General features: G+C 46.2%; 1 protein-coding gene across 1 annotated transcript in view; it reads right to left on the reverse strand.

The window, feature by feature from the left end:
- Positions 1-17,319, reverse strand: part of LOC134069601 (zinc finger CCHC domain-containing protein 24-like) — a 29,590-nt gene extending 12,271 nt beyond the window's left edge. Inside the window, exons 1-2 of the mRNA XM_062525594.1 lie at positions 16,799-17,319; positions 11,799-11,999 (exon numbers count right to left, since the gene is read on the reverse strand). Coding sequence (XP_062381578.1) covers positions 11,799-11,999; positions 16,799-17,053 — 456 coding nt within the window. The 5' untranslated portion in view covers positions 17,054-17,319. The remainder of the gene's footprint in view (positions 1-11,798; positions 12,000-16,798) is intronic.
- Between the last annotated feature and the right edge of the window lie 871 nt (positions 17,320-18,190).

The following is an 18,190-nucleotide window of genomic DNA, read 5'->3' on the forward strand; positions in this document are numbered from 1 at the left end:
ATATTTCAACTTGTACTTCAACCTACAGAAATACGTTGACATTTAGACAAGCAAAGGTTTTGGCCTCTTACCGCTTCATGGTTTCTTTGCATTGTAAAAAGAGCTTGAGGCTATTTCAGGCAGGAATCAAAGACAAATGGCACAGAGTCAGAGGTAAACTGGGTTAAAACATACTGTAACTGTTTTTCACTGACACTTGAAATATCAAGTATCATTTCCTGTCTAATTCTTGTCAGGATAAACACAGTGTCACAATCTCATAACAACAGTAAAAAAGGCACTTCAGTTACGCAAAAATGTCACGCAAAAATGAGTAACTGGAAAGGAAGGACCAATGAGAAGTGATTACACAACAAACGCTATCACATGACAACATGTGATTAAAATACCTGTCACACTCTCACTTTCCACTATAGCAACAAAACAAGAAGAGATTAACACAATGCTGTGGAAAGAATGACCACGCTATCTTTTCAGCACGACGCACACATACACCACCCCATCAGAGCAGGCCGTGTGTGTGTGTGTGTGTGTGTGTGTGTGTGTGTGTATGTGATGTAGCTGACACAAAGCTCTTCCTTGTTAGCTTTTGTGCCCTTCCCTCCGTTTGCTCCCAGCTGTTGGAGAGGCGGCCATAACCGCTGATATCAGCACTTCTTCTCAGGGCACAGTTGGTCTCCCGCTCCAAACACCGCTACGTCTCGTAGCCTCGAGGCTAAGCCCCACTCAGGTTACAGGGTGGCTGAGGACACTGTTTTGACTAAAGTTTTAGGTATCACTTTAATACCATCGGCCATTTTTTTTCCCTGTCTTCAAAATAACCATTTACATCCTGTTGACAGTCAGCTATACAAATAGGCTTAGGCTTAGAGGTTGGGGTTTGGTGCGAGGTGCTAATTATGGTAAGAACGTGGGCTGGTGTTGAGTTTGGTGTGAGTTCCCGTATCAGGGCAAGATTCAAGTAATAGAAAAGGTTAGCAAACAGTCGGTTATTATAGTCGACCGATATTTGATCATGTATAGATCAGAGGTTTGTGGAGTGATTAAATCAGGCTATCCAAATAGGTTTTATCAATAGCCTTATCAAATGTGAATTACTGAGTGTAAACTACAGTGACCATATTGACTTAAAGCACCGAATCCATAACATTTCCTAGAAGTGTGCTTTTTATTACCTCCGCCAAGGAGGTTATGTTTTCATCGGGGTTTGTTGGTTTGTTTGTGTGTGTGTTTGTCTGTTTGTTTGTCAAAAAGTTATGGATTACGGATTTCGATCAAATTTTCAGGGAAGGTCTGGAATGACCCAAGGAAGACGATTTTTGAAAGCGTGGAGGGTAATAAAATTAAAACCGTCTAGGCTTACTGAACTTCAGTCACTTATCGCTGAGCAGAGATGGGACATTAGGCCTATTGTGTGCAGTCCACAGGAAGTGAGGGGGGCAAAGGAAAGACTCCCACCTCACCCCCGTCGGGGGCATCGCTTGTTGGCTTTGGCAGAGCAGAGGTGTGAGTTAGGGAAATAATCTCCAGAACATTAATATTATTGCCCGTGCCTTCCTCCCAGGCGCTTCGCTCCCCCCCCCCGGCGGTCGCGGCGAACGCTCGGAAAATGAGGCCGAGCAGAGCGACGCTGAGCGAGCACGAGGACGAGGACGGTCTGTTTTTACAGGTAATGTCAAAATAATCACTCTTTTTTTTGGGAGACGCTATACAGTGCAGCGCGGCACACACCACACTGGATGGGGAGATTTTGTTTGAAAGAGTGCTTCCTGGTCCTGACCCGAGGCTTTGACAATGGCATCCTTTTATGTAAGGGGGCAACAGCAGTTTGACACATTAGATCAGTGTGGGTTTAAAAAAACGGGAAAAAAAAGCACAGCAATGTGTCAGGAGGGAGCCAGTGTGGGGAAACCACAGCTCTGTCCCAAGATACCTGGGTGTCCTGCTCCTGTTGCATCTGGAAATGTGTTTTCACACATGTTTGGTGAAGGGTGTGTGTGTGTGTGTGTGTGTGTGTGTGTGTGTGTGTGTGTGAGAGAGAGAGAGTGTGTGTGTGTGTGTGTGTGTGTGTGTGTGTGTGTGTGTGTGTGTGTGTGTGTGTGTGTGTGTGTGTGTGTGTGTGTGTGTGTGTGTGTGTGTGTGTGTGTGTGTGTGTGTGTGTGTGATTGTGTGTGTGTGTGTGTGTGTGTGTGTGTGTGTGTGTGTCTGTCTGTGTGTGTGTCTGTGTGTGTGTCTGCATAGCACTGACCCTGAGCCTGAATGCATGCATATGGGTCTTATTCCTAAAGGGCTATCTACATGCAACATTGGAATATACAAAAGCAAGTGCATGCATTTGTGTGTTTGGAGTGTGCATGCAACATGTGTGTGCCAGCCAACGTGTGCCTCCCCCTACACACACATACTCACATACTCACATTTGTGTGTGTGTGTGTGTGTGTGTGTGTGTGTGTGTGTGTGTGTGTGTGTGTGTGTGTGTGTGTGTGTGTGTGTGTGTGTGTGTGTGGAAACCCAAGACAGCTGCGGTCTGCTCGCTCGACATACTCGTATGTCCCCCCATCCCTCCATCTATCATCTGTCTTTTCCACCAAAACAACCTGTGGTGCTCCCCACTACACCAGGGGGGAAACGGGTGCAGAGACTCTCTCTATTTCTCTCTCTCTCTCTCTCTCTCTCTCCCTCTCTCTCGATTTCTATCTTTCTCTTTCTCGCTCTTTCCCTCTCTCTCACTCTCCCTCTCTCTTTCTCTCTCTTTCCCTTTCCCTCTCTTTCCCTCTATCGTCCCCCCTCTCACTTTCCCCCTCTCTTTCTCTCTCTCTCCCTCTCTCTCTTTCTCTCACTCTCTCTCTCCCTCTCTCTCTTTCTCTCACTCTCTCTTTCCCTCCCTCTCTCTCTCTCTCACTCCCCCTCTCTTTCCCTCTCTCTCTATCTCTGCCTCTGTCCCACCATCAGCCAATCGAAGGGATACTTGTGTCCTGTTTTCCACAAAGGCATTTCCCCTTCGGTCAGTAGGTATCAGTGTGGTCAGTCGCCACAAGGAAGTCCTGAGGTTATGTCGGACCGCGCTCCGGTCGACTCTCTCTGGGCCGGACATAATGTGGGAACGCGCTCGGACATTTCTGAAGAGGAGTTTAATAAGAGTGCAGCAGTGTTGCCGTTGTTGTCTTTTTTTTAAAGTCGGTTTTAAGTGCATCGCGCAGGCCAAACAGCGCGATACCGTTTACCGTAACTCCTGCTGACTCACTCTATCGCCACTCTGCCCTTAAATTCCACACTCTCTCCCCTGATGCATATTTCGATGTTGACTGTTTTCATCGCAGGCTTAAGACTACATTCACACATACACAACGAGCATGGATCACCACGGAAACAAAGGAGATCTCCGTAGGAACAACAGGAAGGAGAGGGAGCTCAACAACACAGTCTATACCCAATAAAAAAAATGGTGACATAAAACCGTTGGTGAGCTTTTCCTCTCCTGTCTTAGAAAAACAGACTGACCGCACAAAAAAGAGAGCGAGCACAATTAAGTACTGGCAAATAAACATAAAGAACAGCCAGTACAATTTCCGTTTATGAAGTGCGTGTTGCGCAATAGCGCTCTTTTTTTCCACCACTGTCACTGGTCTTGTTTTCATCGGTGGCTGGCGGATGTAAGCGGTGATGTTTGTGCTGTGTTTTGGCCAGGGGGGCGCAGTGTGGGGCGTGTTGGCTGCCGAGGGTTTGCCACATTGAATATACCTCATGTCATCAGCTCTGGCATGACTATCAGCGTTTGAATTGCAACAGCTGTCGGGAGGCAAGACGCACAATGAGCTGCGCTGGGGAGGGGAATACCGACATAGTTTGAGCATATAGACACACAGACACACACACACACACACACACAAACACACACACACACACACACACAAACACACACACACACACACTGACACATGCCCCACACACACACACATGCACCACACACACACACACACACACACACTCTCTCTCTCTCTCTCTCTCTCTCTCTCTCTCTCTTTCACACGCACACACACACACACACACACACACACACATAGATGCTTACACACACACAATTACTCATGCATACAGACACGCACACACACACACTTACTCTCTGTATCACACACACAGACACACACACACACACACACACACACACACACATAATCACTCTCACACACAAAAACACACACACACGAACACACAGACAGACACATACATCTGTCTGAGAGTGTAGAGTTACACTATGTACCTTACTCCACTTGGCATAGTCTGTGTGCTTTGTAACACAGACATGGACTCCAGCGAGCAGGAGTGGGAATCGGCCTAACAGAGGACACAACTGTATAGACACGCTGGTAAATCCACAATCCATACCGCCACTGGTCTTTTGCCACACACACACACACACACACACACACACACACACACACACACACACACACACACACACACACACACACACACACACACACACACACACAGACACAGACACACACAGACACAGACACACACAGACACACACACACACACACACACACACACACACACACACACACACAGAGAGAGACACACACGGTTGATGGCTTCTGCAGCTGTGTACCAGCATTGAGTTACAGATGGAGAGAATGACACGGACAGGTGGGCTGGCAGGCATAAACAAAAAAAAGAAGAAGAAGAAGAAGAGGTGTAGCTCATTCCCCAACACTGGAAGAGAGTGTGAGATTCAGGGAGGGTCCATATTAGTGGATGTTTGGGCTGTGTGTGTGTGTGTGCGTGTGAGAGAGAGAGAGAGAGAGAGAGAGAGAGAGAGAGAGAGAGAAAGAGAGAGTGTGTGTGTGTGTGTGTGTGTGTGTGAGAGAGAGAGAAAAAGAGAGAGTGAGAGAGAATGTGTGTGTGTATGAGAGAGAGAGAGAGAGAGAGAGAGAGAGAAAGAGAGAGTGTCTGTGTGTGTGTGTGTGTGTGTGTGTGTGTGTGTGTGTGTGTGTGGGAGGGTGGGTGGGTGGTTGGGGGCTTTTGGGGGTCCAGGGGGAGGGTGAGGGGGTGGAGGCGGGTAAGCTGATACGGAGCTGTACCTTGCTGTGAGATTCTGCAGCACTTCCCAGATCCATGAGCCTGTGGCCTGCAGATTGTTTTTCAGCATATGCGCTGACTGCATGCCAAAAGGAACTCGACTTTATTGCATGAGAACCAATGAAAGCTCATCTCCCCTTCTATACAATTCGGCCTGCAGCCAAATCCTATTTCGCAAAGCAAGTGGACATGAAGAACCTTCCACTGTTTTTGCATGCTTTCTTCCTTATCTTGACTTCCCCTCTCCTGATCTGTCACTACATACATTCTGGTTTGGCTCCGGCCTGATATGTATACTGGCAAAGAAACTGCGCACCTATTGCAAAGCTTTCAGGTCTAATCGTTCACTTATACATTTAGTGGGAAGAACATAAAAAAAAACATTATGTGAACCAAAAAAACAAACGCATACTGGAAAATATAATCTGCAAAATTTTTGGAGGAGTCGCGAGTTGGGTTGACACCAGAGCATGGCGCATTAACCACCTCTTCCCTCTGCAGGATATTGAGGGGAAAATAAGGTGACTTGGGGGGCTTCAAAAGCCGCACCACCTTCAGAAGGATTTTAACGACATCCAGCCGCTCCGCTGAAAGATGCACATGGTGTACATGTCACTCATGGAAATCTCCTCTCCAAAAAACGGAGCCATTTCCTGTTTTCGGAGAGTGGATCCAAGGATGGCCTTTAAAGTTGAGTGCTCGGGCAAAAATGACTGCAGGAGCGCTCCCAAATACATGCTGTAAAGCGCTCAACATCTCCATCTTCCCCCCGAAAACTCCAAAAACACACAGCCGATCGAGCACGGGGAAGGACTTGGGAGATATTTTTCCACATGCTTGCGAGCCTTCCTGTTGGGTTTGACCCATGGTGGACACTGGGATGTGGACACTATAGAAGCCTCTTCTCAAATCGACACAGCTCTTCCCGCTCACACTGTCCCTTCTCTCTTTCCCTTTCTCCTTCAATCTCTCCCTTCCTCTTTCCCCCCCTCCCTCCCCTCCTCCCTGTTCGACTATCTGTCTGTCTCTTCCAGTTACGGCTGCCTGCCAAAACCAACAGAAGTACATCCTTCAGATAACACATTTATCAGCAAGGCAAACAATCGAAGCCCAGTTTGCAATGCAGGCCGACGCCGCTCCAAGTTTGCTGGTTCATGCGGTCGTCGTTTCGCAAGGAGAACGGTCCTCGCCGATGATAGCTTCATTTATTTATTGATTTATAGATCAGGTGCAGTGCCTATGCAAACACCAGACGGGGAGTTTGCTGAAGAAAACTTCAGGATAATTCACTTTAAAAAAAGGAGGGGGTTTTTTTGTGTTTTTTGCTTGAGAGCCCTTGGTGCTGATTTGTGTGCGAGCTCGAGCGCAGAGTCGTTTTTGATCGTATATGTAATTCGTTGATTATGTGGTCTGAGTGATGGGGTGAGATCAAACACACGTCCTCATCCCGAGGTCGCATTCTTTCGCTCGACAGCATTGTCCAGAGACGTTTATGGTGGGCCTGGAACGGGACTTTCTGCCTGTGTGTGCACATCTCTATCATTCTTGCGGTCGAACTGAGGCCTTTTGGACTCGAGGGCCTGCGCACTTCTGGTGAGCGGGGAGCGGAAGGGGGTGGGTGGGGGCAAAACACTGCCAGAAACAGGCTCTGGCAGGGGCATCGAGACCCAGGAAGGCGCAGAGATCAGCTGGGCTGCTCTGGCACTCCGAGACAACCCTCCTCCTCCTCCTCCTCCTCCTCCTCCTTCTTCTCCGCGGCACCCAACAATACAAGCTGACTTCCTGACCTCTCGCTCCCAGGCCCCTTAAAGACAAACAATAAGACCCTTATTTAGCCCCGGCCATTCCCACAATCCTAGCCCCGTACTGTCAGCGGACTGTCAGAGCCGCAGAGGAATTCTGCCGTTTCAGAGTTCAGCCATTCTAATTGGGAAAGGGCTTGAGTGAGCCCTTTTATTAGTTGTTGGGGGCACTTTATGCAACGTGTGGACAGGGTCACTCATCCGGTATTAGCAATAAAAAGTATCACGACTGATACACCGGCCTGTTAATGGGCACTAATATCCACCCAGTGTGTCCTGTGCGTAATGTGTCTTTTTTTCCAGATGCGTCGGACACTTGGCAAGAAACGTTAATACAACGATATTAACTTCTGAGGGCAACGTCATTATGTTATACTAGAGTTGCGGTGAGCTGAGCTGGAGGAGGCCTGGAGAGCCCAAGTCGTCTGCAGGCCTGCTTCTCTCTGGATCACATCGCCCATAGTAAAAAAAAAAAAAAAAGAAACGCCCATGAGAAAATGTCCGCGGGGCCAAAGAACAAAAAGAAGTTTGTTGCCGGGCGAAAGGACATCTTACAGAGGACATATTAAAAAGGGCCTTCTTCTTCAGGGGGACTGAGGACGCCTTTGTTGCGGCGAAAAAAGAGAGGCTCCCGTGCCACTGCTCCTCCACGGGCCCCGGGTTTGAAAACTCCGGCAACACATGATAAAATCTGACATCATCATCCTACTGAAGAGAAATGCACAAATGGATTCCAGACCATGGGCCCAGGCGTTCAGCTGGGTACGACGACCAGAGCCCGGGCCGTTAAAATGTCTCAAACTATTCCTCGCACTTATTTTTTTTTTTCGCCGTATCGTAAACGGCTCAACTTGTACTGTACTAAACTTCAGAGAAAATGCCTGGGATAGGGTGCTGTGCACTAGAGCCAGGCTAAGAAAAACTGCATCCAGAGGTCTACGTTATAGCTTCAGTATGCCCCGCGATGGTCGTATGACTAACATCAGTCTTCATGGACGCTGCACAAAATTAATGATTTACAATGTAAATGAGGACAGATTTGTGGGCCCTTGCATGCTTTTGAGTGCTGGAGCTCACTTATGGTTTGGAAGCCACTGAATTCTTTTCCATGCATCAAAACCCTTCGATAAGCACTTTCCTTGATGAGCATCTGTATAGAATGAGAGGGAATTGCCGTTATGCTAGTCTGGTAGAGCTGTGCAAGTCGTTCAGATAGCAAAAGGGGCACCTGTGAATCATCTGTATGAACGGTTCACTGCAAACTGTGTACACACTCATTTTCCACCTTCCGAAAATGACTGTTTGTAGATATTCAACAAAACAAATTCTCTGTCAATTATGTGGTAACTCATGTCAACAGTCTCCATTAATATCATTAGAGTAGGAACTAAATGAGGACCTAATGTGCTATATACTGTCAGCACTTTTGGAGTGAAGATATTCACAAATGCACCAGTAACACGACACAGTCTCAGGAATTCCCAATTTGAGGAAACATGCTGAGTGCATCAATGATCCCGGCCGCCTGGCAGTGCAGATGGCAAAGCATGCAATCCCGGAATCCTGTTACTCCCGGCAATCCTGGCAGTATTTGAAGCAATCCGGGTGCCCGTTCCGTGCACAGACACAGCGTTCCCGGCATTCCATCAACGCTGGCAAAGCCTGCCAGCTCTGGGCCCACTTCCTCCGCCAGGCTCTCGCTCTCCTACTTTTATAGGGGCTGTGACCTCCTTTGATAGCTCCCCCCCCCACACACACACACACACTCTTGAACTCAAGGCCCACGAAGGCCACCTAACACTGGGGCTGGGCAGGGGGGCTGGGTACACTCCTCTTCTAGAGGAAGCTGGGCCCAATGTCAGGGGCCTGAGTTAGTGAGACTGTATAAGATTCCCCACGTTCTCCTCCTCCTCCTCCTCCTCCTCCTCCTCCTCCCTCCTCCACCCCCACCACCTCGACCACATGGCTCCATCACGACTCACATCCCACATTCGGAGCTCACAGATGACTCCGCCAAGCCGTCTTCCAGGAAAGCACTACAGAAGCGACACACACACACACACACACACACACGCATCCATCGCATCCCACATTAAAAGATGCAGAAATGCAAAGAAGCTCGAGCGACCACTCCATCACCGTCCCGACGACCCACAACGTGCACCCTGGCAGCAGCGCGTCTTCCATGCGGCTGATTTTTTACACCCACGCCTGCATTTTATTTCCTCCCCCGTTCCCTTCAGTAGGGCTCCACTGTCTTTGGCTCGGCCCGCTGCGTTACTGCCTGTCGGTGGAGTCACAGGCCAAAAGCATCACTCATCCCAACTGTCTGTACTGTAGGACTGAGAAGTGCTTTGTACTCTTCATACCCTTGCTGATAACATTTATGTACATTACCGCTAAGTCGTTCACCAGACCATTTTTATCCAAAGCAATAGTATTTTGCAGATGAGGAGTTTTGGGGATCGTATATATAAAAGTTATGTAAGAATGAATCCGTGGCTTTTAAATTGGCTATAACCTTAGTGGTGGTGTGTAGACTCTAAACAGAAATCAATGCTTCAAACCAACAATGAAACTCAGACTCAGTAGGGAAAAAAGAAGCCAAAAGAAGCTGCGCAACACTTTGGAATACTTTACACTTGGTTACACTTAGTAACAGTATACTTGAAGGTATCTACTGTACACAGTCATGAACACCTGACACTGTCATGACAAATGAAGCCTAAATCTAACCCTAACTCTAATTCTACCTTGTCATGGCAAAAACTAAATGATATTTAATGACAGAAGTGTTATGTCATAAACGTTTATGACTTGTTTATAATGTATAGTATATGACACGTTCAAGACAGTGTCATATTACTCCTATGTAGATAGCTTCAAGTAAAGTGTAACTGATTTTTTTAATGTCATCAAACTACAAGCTGTTTCAGGCGACCATGATTCTCAGTTCATGCATCAGCATGACCAAACACTTTTATCCAAAACAACAGCGTTTTACAGATAAACATTTTTGGTATTGTGTATCCACACTAGGTATTCAATTCCTGACCCTGGTGTTATTAGAATCTTGCTTTACCAGTTGGGAAACAAGATCGGTGATAACTGTGTGGACTGATGTAACTCTCAAAGTATCAAAAAGACAGATGGCGATGATGGCAAGCATGGCTGGAGACCAAGTTTCCAAAGGCGTCAAATCCATGAGTACATTGTGACCAATTTAAGGAGGCAAGTTAGCTGACACTGATTTGATTATTTGACGTTCCAAAACTTTTTGGGGGAAACCTGGCGAAGCTGTGGCCATTGTCTCCCTGTTGCACACACACAGTTCAATACCTCAAAATCGAAAAACTATGACATCCATACAGTCTGCCCTGTGCAGAGAGTGTTTTTGGAGCACGTCATCTGCCTTCAATTACTTCATTTTTTGATTTACCTTCAGATTGGACACAGGCCGGCAGCACTCATCAAAACAAGGCACTAAAAGTTGTCTCAAGTTTTCTCAACTTTTTCCTGCCTCCCCCCTTTCCTCCCTCCCTCCCTCAATGAGTAATAAGCTGCAACTCATTAATGGTCACACCATCACTTTAACACCAATAAGGTCTCGAGGATGTAAATGAGCAGCAGTTGATAAAGACTACAGCGAGCTGCGCGGCCTTTTCATCCTAAGGCCAGTGAACCTTGTCGAGCTCAGCAGGAAACCTGGTCATATTTCATAAAAGGCTGCGAGTGAGTGCAGTTCCCCACTGCATCTGGAGTTCATTTCGAACCCTGCAGTACAATGAATTGAAATGGGATGTAGGGTGGGGCGCCATTATATCGGCGGTCTTTTCTTGGAGAAGACGGAGAAAACAAGATTGTATAATGGAATAAAAATCTAATAGAGTATGTCACAATCTCTCAGGTCTTCAATTACAGAGAACAACTGGAACTCCGTCCAAATTATTAAGGGGTGGGGAGCGTCTGGAAAACGGCCAGAGTTATTCCAACTGTGGATCCCTCTACATGTCTTCCTGGCCCGACCACAAGAAACACAACAACTTTAGTGGCACCGACACCCTCTCTTGCTCTCCTTTCAAACAGCGCCAAGATACATTCACAAGACACTGTGCTGCTGGGAAAACCAGCGTATTTCCTTTTTTTTTATCGAGTTAGGAGTTCAAATGACAGCGGATGTCAGCTCAGACCAAAGTCAAGTCCATTAACAACTGCAGCAACAAGACACTTACGCTTCTTAATTTCACTAATTTGTCAGCATTATGCGGCTACTCGAACCTGACGATTATAATACGCAAATCTTCACCGAGGCTTTCGCAGAGGAAGCCTTTGATTGATTTTGCTTGTGCTCAGAAGTCGCAGCTAGATCGTAATCGTGTCATCCGATATGACATTTTCCTCCAACTCGAACCATGTGTTCCGCGCTAGCGCGCGGACTACTTAGATAAACAGGCATTTCATCACGACCAAGAGAGGCTTGAGGAGAAGAAGGGGCCAGCCCTTTGAATGTGATTTCTCTCTTTTTTTTAAGTGCCGTACATCTAACTTCAGGTCTTGGGTCAACTGCTCTGGGACTAGTTTCCCAACAGTCTCGTGAGATTGTCTCACTGCAGCCGTCTTAAAAAAGACAGAGAGATCACCATTTTGAAAACTCCCTACGTGATAACGCCTTAATGTTACACTGGTCTGGAAATAAAAATGAGTGGGCCAAGTTTATGATTATCAATGACTACTTAGATGTTTTTTTAATGGTGCAGCTAAGGTCATGTATGTAGTCAACAGATATTTTGAAAGACTACACCTTAATGCATTATATGTTGTGTTATGTCTTATATGTCACTATGCCTGCATGGAGAAATTCCCCCTGGGGGATAATTTTTTTTTTTTTAATTGAATTGAATTGAATTGAATTACCTGTGGGCAGTCTTTGATATAGTGTCCCTTGTTGAAGCAGAGGTGGCACAGGTAGTTGGGCGGTGGTCGCTTGCTGGGTTTCCGAGGTTCAGACGAGAGGGAGAGGTCCGAGAAGTGGTCCGTCAGGGAGTTCAGGCCCTCCACGATGTTGTTGAGGGATCCATAGGGAGACGTGTTCTTGTACACACCATTATTCAAGCCCTTTAGGTAGGAAAACATATAGACAGAGTAGATGTTAAGACGATAAGATTACAAAGTGACATTATACCCAGAGGTGAAACCTCTCTGGGAGACAGTAAGTCTTAAAAGGATTTCAAAAGGTTATGTTGAGACTTTGTGGAGCTATACACGTCAGATATGAGCGTGAGGGAATTCTTATGGTTGTTAAGAGGCAGCTTCTATTCGCCGACTGTATTATGACTAGTCAGGAAGTGGTTTGAACCGGGACAGTTTCAATTCCAGTGCGTTTCTTTCATCACGACTGAGTCATTGCGATGAGTCCTATCAAACGCCTTGTTGATGCCTCAAGCTCCCCTGTGCTGGAACTGTAACCAGTCATTGCATCACTCACTATCTTAGGCACTTTGATCGATCTCTCTGCCCACTGGCACAACAGCGTCAGTCTTTATTTTCAGCTCTGCAGATGCAACTCATCGCGTCCAGCGAGAAGGAAGTGGTCATCTTTCCTCGGGCTGAACACAGCAAAACCTTTGTCGCACACTTTTCCCCTCATTGGTCTTTCCCCCCCGTTGTAGCCTGACAATCAACCGCATTGTCCTTGCGGGTGACAAGCACCATGGTACCACAGAAGAAGAGTGTGAGGGAGTCACAGATGATTGAAATGTGCCCACACAATTGGCATGCTAGCTATGCCACACTGCAACAGTGTGATGTTGTGTAGACTACAGAGGACTATGATCCATGCTGCCTTCTCAATGGAGAGCCAAGGCATAGTAGCATGTGAAGCCACAGGGGAATTGTCATGGGTGTGTGGTTTTCAGACAATATATGGGCCTCTATAATCACGCTCTGTCATGAAAAATCACAATAGGTTACTGTACACACTCACACTATAAATATGAGCGTTTAGCAGTTTCAAATATAGATAGATATTTGTAGGTTGAATAGCACTGTGTAACAAGTACTTTGTTGATGCTTGTTGGTATTTGTGGGAGCACACATCAATGGCTTGTGTTTTGTTTGGTAATGTTGATGATGGGATCATAAACAGCCACAGCAATGAAGAAGATTGATTGAAGAATCTGTTTATATTTGTCAGTGCCCACATCAAGGGTCTGCGGTCCCTGCGGTTATGTTGATGATCGGATCATAAAAGCCATGACAACAAAGAGAAGTGACCGAAGAATTTTTGGGTTTTGCTGGTAGTGTGTGGAGGGGGGGGTGGGACTGGAATGTCTTCTGGAGGTGTCGTGGGCCTATAATTCAATGAAACACAGATGAACAAAGGTGCCCGCTTGATAACTCCATTGAAACGCTCTCGAAAGTTTGTTCTGTTGGTGATTTTGTTTGTGATGGTTAATATACTTGGTTGTTGATTGGCCACTATGACAAATCTCCTACCAACAGCGCAATGAATTTAACACCTCTGCTGTGTATATCTGTAAACGTCCCGTCGCACTCTGTTAGGCAATGTCTGCTCTCTTTTTGTGTCTCTCACAGCACAGACATCAGGAGGGGGGAAAATCAGAGCTAAAAATAACAACCGCAACATGTGGTATTAACTATGCTAGTTGCAAGTTCTTGCAAAGATATTTCAATTGACCCAGATTTCTGCAAAAAACAAAAAAGACCTCCTCCCAGCCTCGCTCTCTCCAATCAAATAAGAACACAAATCCACAGTCTCTCCCTACAAAAGCCTTGCCTTCCTTTCCTCTCAAGCCCTGGGAAGCAGGTTAATGGAATTGTACCCCCCCACCACCCCCACCCAAACCACACACACACACACACACACACACACACACAGAGACACACACACACACACACACACACACACACACAGACACACACACACACACACACACACACACACACACACACACACACACACACACACACACACACACACACACACACACACACACACACACACACACACACACAGAAAAAAAAGTGAGGGTGAAAAAGCCCCTGAAGCGTAACACAGTCCAGTCCACTGGCCGAGAGGAGCTGGACTCTGGTGAACTTGCGCATTCATGGGGCCCAGTGTGGCCAGCGTGAGGCCTATTTGGACCTGCCACTCCTCCGAGGCCGCTCCGCAGACACCAGCGGTCAGAGGCGAACACACACGGGCACTATATCAGGGCACAAGGAGGGCTTAGTCCTCCCCGCCGCCTAATTACTGCAGTGCATCTCCCCGCAGAGCTGCAGCCCTGCTCCTGCTGCTGATGGAGAGAGGGAGAGAGAGAGAGAGAGAGAGGTAGAGAGAGAGAGAGAGGGGGAGAGGGGTAGAGAGAGAGAGAGAGGGGGGAGAGGGAGAGAGGGGTAGAGAGAGAGAGAGAGAGGGGGAGAGGGAGAGGAGCTCGCTGCACTAGGAGAAATCAAATCTATGGTTGATCTCCTCAAGTGCCAAGCGTACGCCAGGGGGTCGGGAAATCAGAGAATGGCAGGATTTGGTGGCTGGTTTTCTTTTCTTTTCCGCCCCCCTTTCTCTCCTCACTTTTTTTTTTGTTTTTCTTTTGTGACATGATCTCCTGGTGTTCAATTCTCACTGGGACCATACAGATCCTGAGCAGCTTTTGTAGATTAAGAGTGTGTTGTAACTTCTGACACAAAATGGGTCATTGCATGTAAATATTGTGCACTGTTGTTGTTCCAGTGACAGTTCATACATATGGTGCATTTACAAAGCCACATATTACTATACTATATTATAGTCATTTGGTTCATTCTTATTGATATGCACTTTGGATATTTTCTGCTCCCGATGCCTACCACATCTTTTTTCATGGCGTAATTTTATGTGGCTTTGTAAATGCACCACAAAAAAGATCTAAAATGACAGAGGTCAAGATCTCCAGTAGACGTAACTGCCAGAATGCAGAGGCACAGAGACTTTGTTTGACACTCTGTTTGTCTTTTGTCCTGCGTGTGTGTGCTTGTGTCAGTGGCCCAAAGAGAATCACACATTCCTATCAGAAACAGTCTAGGCTATAATTAAATGCCGAACCATAACTATCCAACTATAGCCACAGCAAACTCCACTTATAATAAAAACCCAAATCCTTTTGGAGTCGCTTCAGGTTTGTTATAGCAATGCACACAGCGGCCCATAATTACCACTCACGGTCAAGTGTTTCAGGAAGACAAACGCTACGATACAGCGGGCAGTCCTGGAAATGAGCAAATGACAGTGTCCACAACAGTGTCCAGGCAAAGTAGTGAAATTATAGTCACTGAATTATTGACCAGGCTTCCTTCTACGTAGACCTGACTTGGGGATAAAAGAACTGCAATGGAGCAACATCTTGCACACATTGAAGGTTTGACTGATTAACCACAAGACAGTCAACAAACAAGAGACTCTAACCATTGGCTTAGCAACATACAGTTTACGATATTTTAAGTACTAATCTGAAAAGCAACATGGTGAGTGAGTGATTCTTTCGAATATGAAAAGAGTTCTAGGGATCGTGCAGTAGGCCAATCACTGCTCACTAAATCATGTGTGTTTATCTCTTATGGGATGTATGGTTGAAATAATTAAACGACGCAGACTTTCGGGAACTAATGTGACTTGCATTTCTGAAATAAAGTCCAGTGCTTTATAGCAGCTTAAGTTAAACTCAGGATGACTTGTCCATGAGGATATTGCTTCATTTCTTCAGCCCACACCATATATCATTTATGATGGTTGTAGTAAATCTTGTTATATGTTGTGTGTAGGCCCTTGGATGTGATGACATTCCAGTTCTATAATGACATTTCATGCATCTAAAAGACGAATTAGGGAGAGGCTGAGTCTTACCCAATGAGAAAAGCATTTCTTACCCATGGGGTGTGGTGTGTTAGTCTGACAAAAGTTACAGCCAAATACTCTCCCTCATTCTCTCTCTCTCTCTCTCTCTCACTCTCTGACATGCCATTATCCCTCCTGCAGTATTTCTCCCCCATCCCTCCCTCTCTCTCTCTCTCTCTCTCTCTCTCTCTCTCTCTCTCTCTCTCTCTCTCTCTCTCTCTTCTCTCTCTCTCTCTCTCTCTCTCTCTCTCTCTCTCTCTCTCTCTCTCTCTCTCTCCACTGTCATGCCACTATCCCTCCAATATTTTATCCCAATCCCATTCTGGTCTCTCTCTTTAACCTCCTGTTTCCCTGTGCATTTAATTTACTCACTGCAAATGGAGACGTCCCCACCCCACTGTAAAGCAAATGTCTGCCTACACAGTATCATGCTGATGGATAGAAATGTGCTCGGTTGCATGGACAATCTTTGATGTCACTGCATGGGTCACTATGGCAATCCAGGGTTTCTGCCGTTCCACTACACACCCCATAATCAAGTGCTTTCAGCAAATCATACATGACTCACAAACAGTATGAAATAATTCCGTCTCGGCTTTCCGAACATCCTTTTTAGTGTCCGCTCTATGTTTATGTTCCAAAATACCTCCTAAGGTGGTTACATCAGACATGTTTTGTGTACTACGAGTTGGCAGGTGCCTTGCAGGCTTGCACCCATGTAACGTTTTGGAAAAACAAAACTACTAGTGGTTGTAAAAATATTTATCTTTTTCTATTTATCATCTATTTGTCTATTTTAAAACCAGAATTAAGGTTTCGGTTGTCTAAACCAAAGTGATCTGCCCCACACACAAGTTCTGTCACTGGAGGTGAACACTGACAGCACTTTGACAAGTATGAAAATTCAAACAGCCTGTGTTAATCGTAGGACCTCGATCAAAACACACATGGTAGCCTATTAAAGTTAAACAGTTATAACTATTAGAGAGATAAGGGGAGAAAATGAATACAATATTAGTCTAACCTCGATCCTCTGAAGATGCAAAAAGTTGTTGAGATAGTTGGAGTTGAGCGATGACGAGTTGACATCATTAATCGGTTGCTTATTGTTGTAGTTCTGGTCCGGATGGGAAGAGTTGGATTCTGGTCTGAAAGCATCAAAGGCACTAGTCTGGTGGGTGTCTTGTAAAGAGAGGTAAACCCAGTTTAAAAGTTGCGCCGGTTGGTAAACAGAGGCACTTGTGTCTAAGGCAGACATTAAACTCATCTTTGAGACCATTCCCTACTTTGGGGCGTCCACCGCCGGTTCACCGCAAGTGATTCTGGACTTGTAATTCTGACAAAGAAAAAAACAAATCTTAAAATCACTTGATTGTCTCTGCTGCGTTTTCCCCCGCCCCAGCACTATAGGCAACTTCTCTCCTTTCCTTCTCGTCCAGGATCCTGCAAGGATCCCGTTCCCTGGCGGACGATTACGCAAAAGTCATAGTTGCAGAGTGACAGCAGGAAAAGTTGGTGCCAGTCCGGGCACTCTATTGCAGCGGCTGAGTTCGCGGTGACCGACTGTGAGCGTGCGTATCAGTCAAAACTCCAATGCGTCACCAACAGCAGGCGAATAGGAGGGCCGTTTGCATAATTCCGTACTGTACATTTCACTTCGCCTATAGGCAGGCTGCAAAGAGCGGGGTTCGCGATGAAGGCTTAGCCTATCCGACGAATACTTGCGGACAGATGTTGGTGTACACCACAGGATGTGGGTTTAACTTATCAGCGCTAACGAGACTTTATACCCTCAGAATGTTGAGGTCTGTAGGCGAGTTTCAAACTGCTATTTCTCGGCAAATTCCTGTTATAACTGCTCCAAAATGTCCAAGACTATGATAACAAATCGCTATAAACTGTGTGACCTTGTGAGAAAACGCGTTTGAGGAAAGTAGCGGGCACCGCACAATTCATAGAATCCCACTGATTGGCTCAAGGAGCTGAGCCAGCAAAAACGTGTGTTTACTTAACGAAATAGGTGGGATTCCTCAGCTTTGACCCACGTCCACCCCTTCCAGAGGTAGTGGGGAAAAGGAGATTGGCTTCCATATTCCATGCCAGGCCTAGCTTGCTATGACATGATCTTTTTTGACGTTGTTAACGCATACTTTGATGATCTTCCAAAGTAGGCCTACGTAAGAGTCTTTTTTTTTTTTAAATGACAAGGTAGGCTACACTGACAGTTTGTGTGAAATAAGCTCCTGTAATGCACAAGATAATTTTTGACTAGGATAGATGAGTTTTTGGTGCACCGTCAGACTCATTTGAAAAGCTTCACCACTGATATGCGAATTTTCTAGATTATTTTGACAGCACAAACGGCCAACTACACTTATTTGCTGCAAGTTAATGCCAATCGAATGATAATGATTTT

The sequence above is a fragment of the Sardina pilchardus genome, chromosome 22, assembly GCF_963854185.1.
Source record: "Sardina pilchardus chromosome 22, fSarPil1.1, whole genome shotgun sequence".
NCBI lineage: Eukaryota > Metazoa > Chordata > Actinopteri > Clupeiformes > Clupeidae > Sardina > Sardina pilchardus.